This window comes from Amblyomma mixtum, chromosome 4 (genome assembly GCF_055824585.1).
Source record: "Amblyomma mixtum isolate Tamu chromosome 4, ASM5582458v1, whole genome shotgun sequence".
Lineage (NCBI taxonomy): Eukaryota > Metazoa > Arthropoda > Arachnida > Ixodida > Ixodidae > Amblyomma > Amblyomma mixtum.
Genome location: NC_143015.1, coordinates 148,911,962 through 148,921,049, shown reverse-complemented (window position 1 = coordinate 148,921,049; position 9,088 = coordinate 148,911,962). Strand labels below are relative to the sequence as shown.

Below are 9,088 nucleotides of genomic sequence, written 5' to 3'. Positions count from 1 at the left end.
TACGTTCTCGGTGTCCCATCTTATCGCATGTCATGTTTCCCAATGAATCTGGTGTTTATGTGTAGTTGAAGCAGTTTAACGAAGGTGTTCTCTGTCTTTACCGAAAGGAGTGACAGATAACCAGTTACCCAGAGGTGATTATCTTAGTATCTAAAAAGTACTTAAGTGGGGATTGGCGAAATGGTTAACAGTTTATCCTGCTACAAACGCAATACGCAGACGCATGGTAGACAATCACGGAGTCCTTATTGTGAACAAAAATAACCGAACGGACAGAAAACAGTATTCGAACGCGGAAGCGCTTCACCAATAACATTCCTATCCTATGTCGCTTCTTTGAATTTCATGCAGGCGCTAGCACCGTCGTGTCCTTCTAGCCATTCCAGAACATTGTTTAGCTGAGCACCGTCGCATTAAAGCCCGTGCATCGACAACCAATCCCGAAGAAAGCGCGGAGCCAGCTCATGTCTACTTCACCGTTTGGATCGCGGGTTGTGCGATCTCGGGCTTAGTTTTCTTAGGAGGGATGCTTGCTGAATCGATCGTTTTGCTTGTTCTACATGCACCAGTGACACACATACGATACTGATGCAAATTAAACTGTATCCACCTGTAAGCCGATGCCTTCAAATCGTGTTTTTAGAAGAGGTTCCCATCAGTGTGTGGAGAGGAAATTAACATACGTGATTGTGAGCTGAGAGTGACTGTGGTGTTCGAATGGCGGATGCTTAAGGCTATTCGTTTTCTCACGTTTGGGCGACAATAACCAGACGCAAATTGCAAAAAGATGAAGGCAGCTTTCTTCCGTCGTTATTTCTCCTGTGTGTGCATATTTAGCTGAACTCACATACGCAGATCTCGGGAAGCATCTATCTCAGAAGCAAAGCCTTCGTCTTTTATTCCATGGTTGCTCCTTTCTCCGGATGCTCGCGTCCTAACTGAACCAGCCCGTACTCTGTAGGGGTATAGCTGTGAGGAGTTCGTATGTGGCTTTCTGAACCCTTAGCTCGACTTATCTAGGAACAGCCTGCCGTACCTACAAAGGGTTGTGCTCATTCATAATGTAGTGCGTGGTGTGGAATACGCACTAGTCCTGCCTGTTGCCAGGTGGTTGCCCCTCGAAGCCCGTGTTGTTATATACAGTAAGAAAAAAAAAATCAAAACTACTGATGATATGAGGTGAAGACGCAAGAGAGGCAGTGATGTTTTTGTGAACAGGAAAAGAAGTAGCAAGGATTTGTTGCCAAACTGGACTCTCTTTCAAGGCGCACCTCCACTCCCGGCCAAGAGCGCCCGAAAGGCCACTCGACGTACTTGCCGGCCACGGCGTTGCGTCGGCGTTGGTAGGGCGCCTTGTGGTGGTATGCGATTTGATTTTCATTGGGCGTGCCTCGGCAGCGTACGACAGCGTTACGGACGGTGCCTATATAGCCTAGAACGCAGCCGTAAACGTAGTTGCACCATTCATGGTCTACACACCGAGAAGTCGGGACATGTCTCAGACGGCCTGAGGCCGAGCAAGACCCCAGTGACTACCACACATTGGTCCACCACGCACACAGTGCGGTAGCGAGAGGGAGATGGGCTCCATGAACGCCCTTGTCAGCGAAAAGATGCTCTCCTTCCAAGATTACCCACCGCTACCTACCCCCTCAGTGACCTGGAAGAGAAAGGCCAAAAAAAAAAAATTCAGGGGGCACTTTGACTGTCTAAAGTGCGTAGAGGCGAAAGCGTTTTCCGAACCACTTTCGCTGCTTCTGTGGCACTGGTGGCGTCACATATAATTGAGCACTAATTACCAAGTGATGACAAATCAGTAATTAATTGTTAATTACTGATTAACGCCTGACGGCCTCCGCGGTGGCTCAGTGGCTATGGTGCTCGGCTGCTGTCCCGAAAGACGCGGGTTCGATCCCGGCCGCGGCGGCTGAATTTCTTTGGAGGAGAAATTCGAGGCCCGTGTACGTGCGATGTCAGTGCACGTTAAAGAACCCCAGGTGGTCGAAATTTCCGGAGCCCTCCACTACGGCGTCTCTCATAGCCTTATTCGCTTTGGGACGTTAAACCCCATAAACCAAACCAAACCAAACCGATTAACGCCTGAATACTAATTAACTGCTAATTACTGACGCTTAAGCTTCGCCTTTAGGAGTGGAACGCGACAGCGTGTTGTAGCGCTGCCAGGGAGTCCAAGGAACGCCACCACCCGTTCGGCGCGATGCCTTGCCCTTTGAACGCGATGCTTTTTGAGGAAAGGAAATAGCGCAGTAATTCTCTGTCATCTCGGTCGACACCTGAACCGCACCGTAGAGGAAGGGAGGAAGTGGGAGTGAAAGAAGACAAAGAGGGCCCGTAATGAAGGAAATGAAAATTGTATTTGAGGAAAGGAAATTACGCAGTAACTGTCTCACATATCTCGGTGAATTCACCCGTCAAAATTCAGGGGGCACTTTTTTTAAGTGTGGTCACTGATGTGTGGTTAAGATGTTAAGCTTCGCCTCTAAGAGTGGAATGCGACAGCATCTTGCAACGCTGCCAGGGAGTCCATAGAACGCCTTTGCCCATTCGGTTCTACGCTTCGCTCGTCGGTAAATTGGTTTTTGAGGAAAGGAAATGCATCTGTCTTTCATATCTCGCTGGACACCTAAACCTCTCCGGAAGGGAACGGAGGAGGATGGGAGTGAGCGAAGACACCGTATTCACTAGACGCGCCTTTGTTCATTCCAAACCATCGAGCTGGCATGGCGGAGTGGATAGCATGCTCGTCTCGCACGCCGAAGACCGGGGTTCGATTCCCGAGCTCGACCAATTTCCTACTCCGTTTTATTTATTTATATGGCCTGACTAGAAAAGTTAATTAGGCTAATTGGGTAATTAATCAATTAACTAAGCTCAGTACCACTTACTTGGAGCATCAATATACGATCCCTTCAATTGGTTGCATGGTTACTAGGCAAAGTACAATTGGCCCCGTTTGAAATTCGCGCACTGTGACGTCACGGCCGTTTCGACCAATTGAAAAGCGTGACATTTTCTGTCGACAACTGCTGCTTACAACGATGAGGCATTAAAGGCTTTCGCCTTAAAAAATTAGCTGCGCTTCAACCCGGCTGAAGCTCAGTTAAACATGGTTGGACATGGTTTAGCTTTGATTCAACTTTATTGCGTAGCATTCGTTTCCCTTTGACGGCGAGGATATATCGTTCAAGCACTAGTTGCGACACGTTGCTCATCCGTGGCTTTGTTTGAAGGTAAGCACACGCCACATGCTTTTATTAAACGAGCGGCGAGTCACGTGATTTGCGGCCATTGCGAGAGCGCCGTCGGCTGCGCATACGCTGCAGTGGTGAGGCGAAGCGAGTCACGTGATTCGACAGTTTCGATGCGAGCGAGCGCAGTAGGCTCAACGCGCACATCTGTGGTGAGGCGTGGCAAGTCACTTGGCATGACTTAAGAGCTAAGCTTCCGCTCAGCGTTCCGAATGATGTCATTCGTGTGGACACCACCTGGAACGCTGTACGACACTGTACGTTGGGATGCGATCGCTGCCAAGGGTTCTACATATGAAAAACTGCCGGACGCTACTGGTGAGGCATTGCGAAAACGAAAGACAACTCCAGACAGCTACTGTAAGTCACCCCTCGAAGATCAGTGGGGATTCCTTCGTTTAAGACGCTCAAGGCCATAGCTTTCTTCCCCTACGGTTCAAACCGTACGCCTCCGCACAAGGTGTGGCGAGCACATCCATGAATCGCATGTGGACTGCCATCAGGGCACTCAGTGTTTTTGGCGCGGGGCCATGTACGCAGCCAAGAGCGCAAACGGGGGGGGGGGGGGGGGGGGGGGGGCGTACGCTCTTAATTCTCAAACAAACGTACTGGTTTGCCACCGGGCGAGAAGATGGGCAGTTAAACGTGCGGGGTGCTCGGCTGCGGCGATGACGTAGAGGCCTAATGCAGCGGCCAGCGAAGCTGATCTGTTGGCGCTGCCGCGGGACTCGAAAGCACAATCCCTGCCATGCAACGTTTTGCCATAAAGTGTTTTTGCGTAGTACAGCTTGTGACAGTTTTTCTGATGTGAAACAAGCGGGCGCTTTCCACAGTTTTTTCGCATCAAAACGAAACGACATGGAACAGTGTGTTAATCTTTGCTCCAATCCTAGCACCCGGCATTGGCCACTGCTTTAATTTCTGGAAATTGAAAGGGACAGTCCTGCGTAGGCAAACCGGAATCATAGGCTGGGGTCGTAGAGCTGAAGATTCTCGTTTCCAAAAAACCATGTGCTGCCGTGCTGCGCATCGGAAACCAGTCAGCCAAATGCCGACAGTTCGCAGACGGTGACGGATTACGGTTTACTCGTTTTTGAAACCGATTACTATCTTTCGACGTTTGCTGCGGAGCGCTAACATCACAGTTGCAAACAGTGCAGGCATACAAATGTCAAGTCCCCTATCAAGGCCCTATGAAGCAGTCTGTAGCGCAGATATCTCTTCGCTGTAAAACTTTGTGCACGCTGCGCAGCGGTAAGCAAGTAAAAGTCCTGGAACTGCCGTCGCCGAACACACTGGCACAACATCGGCATGATGGCCGCTGTCAGTACCCACAATGTTCTTGCTGCAACACATTTGCAATCGACTTCATGTATCTGCACCTATCCGACCGTTCGAAACTTCTACATCAGCAGAAACGAGAATTAACTGCTTCCCGATATCTGAGGACGGACTAATAGTCGGTTAGAAGTCTGTCTAGCTGTTTAATACGTTTCACGTCTTGATTTTATGCAGTGTTCAATTCACTACGTTTCTGTTGACTGTAAAACACTCCTGAGCCAAATTTCTCTTGACATGGAGTGTATGCTGACTAGCAAGAAACTGTACCGTTTGAACAATCTTATAAAAATAAAACGACACATCAGCGCAACATGAAAATTATTAAAGATTGCAATAAACTGGTTCAACCAAAATGCCTTGTGGGAATGAGTGGTATTTACAGAGAAACCAGCAAGCCAAACGGCATTCTAATAAATGGAAGCCCCAGGTGACCAGTGGTCGCGTCGCACACCTCAAGCCAGACAAGGATGTGGTCGCTGAATTATGAAGGGGCCGTTAGGACGTGTGGAACAGCACGAACTCCTTGTACCCTGTCTAGACGTCCTCCTCCGACAGCGACTCTATCTACGACGTTCCTTGCTGATTGGAATCCTTGGCCGGTGAAAGGGCGCACCTTGCCAAAGTGGGCGACGACAGACACGCCAGGATGGCAGCCTTGCGATGCTCTTCAGTCATCTCGATCAACGACTGGCTCTTCTTGGCTTTCTCCACGTAGATCTCCGGCAGCGACTGGATGGCCATCGTACTCAGGAGCACCAGAAGCGTCATCATCAGGGTGATGACGGCTTCATTTCCGCTGCCGATAACTTCCATGAAAGCGACGACCGCCAGCACGCCGAGGCGTCCGAATGCGTAGGAGAAGCTCAGGCCCATGCTCCGACTGACGGTGGGGAATACCTCGGCCGTGTAGCCGTAGTTCAAGCTGAGCGTCGCTGAAGACAGGCTCTCCACCACAACTTCCATTGGGACGACGAGCCAATGAACGTCGGTGAGCAGGACGCTGGCTTTAAGTGCCGTCAAGCAGCACAGGAGGCTGAGCAAGACGGAGAGCACCTCGCGCTGGCCGTGGCTGTGCAGGAGTCGCCAGACCAAGGTGTAGAGTGCGGTCTGCACGACTGCTTGCAGAGCGTGCCAGAAGTGGGCGCTGCTGACGGCTCGGAGCACGTGGCCGTAGTAGGTGAAGTTGACGCTGAACCAGGAGAGCAGCACGGCCACCGCGCTCCGCCGAAACCGGACCTTCTCGAAGTAACCTTCGGCGGCGCTCATTGGCGAGGAAATGGTCAGCGTCTTCTCGCGCTTTTTAATCTGCCTCTTGATGGCCTTGAACGTGGCAACGGCCTTCTCCAGGTCCACGCAGTTCTGCTTTGCCGCAGTCATAGCGACCTCGAAGGCCGCACGCACCCTATAGGTTGCCAGGAGCCAGGTGGGAGACTCTTCGAGCAGGTAGCACCAGAACAAGAGCATAGTCATGGGGAGTATCAGGAAGGCGTGGGCCTCGTTCCAGGGGGGCTCGAGTGTGGACAGCAGGTGTACCATGGGACCAACCAGGGTGACTGGGACGCCAGTATCCGTGAGCCCGTACAGGGCGCGCCGCTCGTTGCCGGTCACCTCGTAGAGGAGGATGAATACGAGGACCTGAACGGAGCAGGTGCACGAAGACACGAAGAACCGGGAAACCAAGAACATAGGGAACGATTGCGAGACGGCCGTCCCCAGGCTGAAAGCAACGATGCCCACGGCGTTGCCGAGTATGGTGGGTCGGCGTCCCACCCTGTCTGACAGTAGTCCTGCCAACGGGACTAGCAGCACTGCGCCCAGCACGTACATGGTCTTGTAGAGCTTGAGGAGGGAGGTTCTCTCGCACACCAGGTCCCACCGGCTCACGATGCTGTCACCAGTTGTGTCGATGTCATAATCCAAGCGCTGACAGGACACTGCATGTCGCTCCTCGTCGGCGCTGTTCTGCAGAGGACAAGGTGCCTGCTTAGCCTTTGTTTTGATCAGAAACGAAGGTTGAAGGACATGGCTACATGGCTTTAATCCAAATCTGAAGTTGTTCGCGACGTTCACGTTCGTGAGAGATGCTCTATAGACGGTTTCAACCAGCAATTGAACTAGAACAATGTTCAGCGCAACAGGAGTAACTTCCTCATTCTCTTGGGGTGAATCACAAGAGCGTGGAAACTTAGGTTAATTAGTAAGTACAATGTTCGGGACGGACGATCTGAGTGGCAATGCCTTCTCTTAATGATACGCTTGTTTCAAATAAAACCGAGCGTCATTTTCAAGCGCCACAGCGTTTATTTGTCACAAAAAGACGTTATAGGTGCATTGGTAAATTGGTTTTTGAGGAAAGAAATGGGTCAGTTTCTGTCTCACATATCTCGGTGGACACGTAAACTGTGCCGTAAGGCAAGGGAAGAAGGTGGAAATGAAAGAAGGAAAGAGGTGCCGTAGTAGAGGCTTCCGCAATAATTTTGACCTGCCTGGGATCTTTATCGTGCACTGATATCGCACAGCACACGGGCGCCTTTTGCGTTCCGCATCCATCGAAACGCGGCCACCGCGGTCGGGTTCCAACCCGGGTAGTCCGGCTCAGCCTTCAGTTTTTCCTTTTTAGAACCCCGCGCTCCTCACCGGGATGGGCGGGTCGTAGACGTCGCACTGGCTCGGCTCGCCGTCGGCGTCCAGCGGGATGGCCACGTTCCTCCAGACCTCGGGGCTCATGTCGCGCAGGTCCTTGGGCGGGGCGCACCAGTGGCGTACCTCGCGGCCGATGAACCGGTCTGCCAGCGCTTGCAGCAGCAACGCCGCCACGGACAGCATGCCGGTGAAGAGGACGCGCCGCTGGAAGCCGCCGTGGCCCAGGATGACGTAGACGTTCTCCTGGATGGCCTTGTACGAGTCCGAGGCCGCGAAACCAGTCAGCAGCAGAGCGGCCTCGTGTCGCTCAGTGATGGACAAGGGGTCCCGGTCGTCGGACAAGAGCTGGGACATCTCGGGCACCTATGCGTACCTGCTGCTGCAGCGAGACAGGGACGGTGTAGGCTTAGACCACGGTTGCAAGAATGGGACGATACGCCTTAACCCGTTCGTTGCTTCTCCTTCTGGCCTGCGCTGCGTGCTCCGCGAGCTCTCGAGCAGTGGGTGTTATTGGTGCCGCCTCAGTGGTTTGGCACATACCCATGGCGGGGGATTGGCCAGGGTGCATAGCGGATACAAACGCACTCATGGATACGCGAGGGTTTCGGTGTCTTCTTTTTCATTTAGGTGAAGAAGAAGTAATATCAAGTAAATGGAAAATTTTGGGGTTTTCCGTCCCGAAGTGACCCAGGCGTTATGGGGGACGTCGTAGTGGAGGGCTCCGGATTAATTTATGCCGCTTGCGGTTCCTTTACGCAAGCTGACATCGCACAGCACACGGATGCCTTTTGCAAAGGAGGTAACTTTGATATTAGGCTAGTTATGACACATTGCATGTCAAGGATCTTTGTGTCGTGGTTTTGACTGATGTAGAGGCATTGATTGATTTATAAGGTTAGGTTGATTTATTTATTCCATTAGCCACAGGACCAGGGGTTTTATTACGGAGAAGAGGGCGATACACTAAAATGTTTTAGATAATCCCGCTGAAAATACGGACTAATTGTGCAGGCAAATAAAAAAATGCAGTGAAGACCATGGCGAAGAAAATATGACAAATATTTGCAAAAAAGGGTTAGATGTGGGAGGTTTAAAAACATTGAAATCAGTAATGTACACTACATGCCAGGGAAGCTGATCCCAACTTGCACAAGGACTGGGATTACTCACTGAGAAGAAATGTGCTTATTTCCTGTGATGTTTCACCTACATTGAGGCGATGTTCGTTGTGGGCTGAAATGCTGACTAAATTTAGCATGTATTCTAAAGCAGTGGCTAGAGTTGGACACGCTGCCCTGAAGCTAGGGGGACATATTCCCCTTATCTTAACATGCATTGTATTGGGACTAAAAAAAAAGAAATAAGAAAACTGTCCCAGCCCGCACCACTAAGTATAACGGGCTATACTTATCTTAACACTTAACTTTCTTTCTTCTGGGACCTCCTACCAGATATATGATGAGCGATGTAGCTTATTGCAAAATTTACGCCCTTTGGTATTCGCTCTAGTACCGACGGCCCTTCACCTTCAGGCAAATCGCGGTTTGAGCCCAACTGTGCAAGCCAAAATTTGTCAGACATGCTGTTAAACGCGATTGCGAGCCGACAGGGTGCCATCGAGAGTTGTTCGGTGGACACAGCTTTAAGTACCACACAGAAACTAACCGAGCTCTTTGCTTATAGATATTTGTTTGTGATATTAAAGTTCACTGAATGCTCGTCATTCATGGTGTGAAATAATTGGAGGACAACTTCTAAAAGCTTTCTTTAAAAGCGGGAATACGAAGCTGAGGTATTCACCGGGAGTCTTATTCGCATGAGTACATCAAGTGCTG

The 9,088-nt window shown here is 50.8% G+C and overlaps 1 protein-coding gene across 1 annotated transcript; it reads right to left on the bottom strand.

The window, feature by feature from the left end:
* Window positions 1-5,174: 5,174 nt before the first annotated feature.
* Window positions 5,175-7,607, bottom strand: LOC149348718 (solute carrier family 22 member 7-like). Its single transcript, XM_089541836.1, has 2 exons — window positions 7,248-7,607; window positions 5,175-6,572 (listed from the first exon to the last, which is right to left on the bottom strand). The coding sequence occupies exons 1-2, from the start codon at window positions 7,605-7,607 to the stop codon at window positions 5,175-5,177; spliced, it is 1,758 nt and encodes a 585-aa protein (XP_089397962.1).
* Between the last annotated feature and the right edge of the window lie 1,481 nt (window positions 7,608-9,088).

Bases quoted from the DNA above. Each gene is read 5' to 3' on its own strand.
- LOC149348718 (XM_089541836.1), bottom strand. From the start codon at position 7,607: ATGTCCCAGCTCTTGTCCGACGACCGGGACCCCTTGTCCATCACTGAG. The intron at 6,573-7,247 runs GTGAGGAGCGCG...TGTCCTCTGCAG, and splicing joins TCTACGACCCGCCCATCCCG to AACAGCGCCGACGAGGAGCG.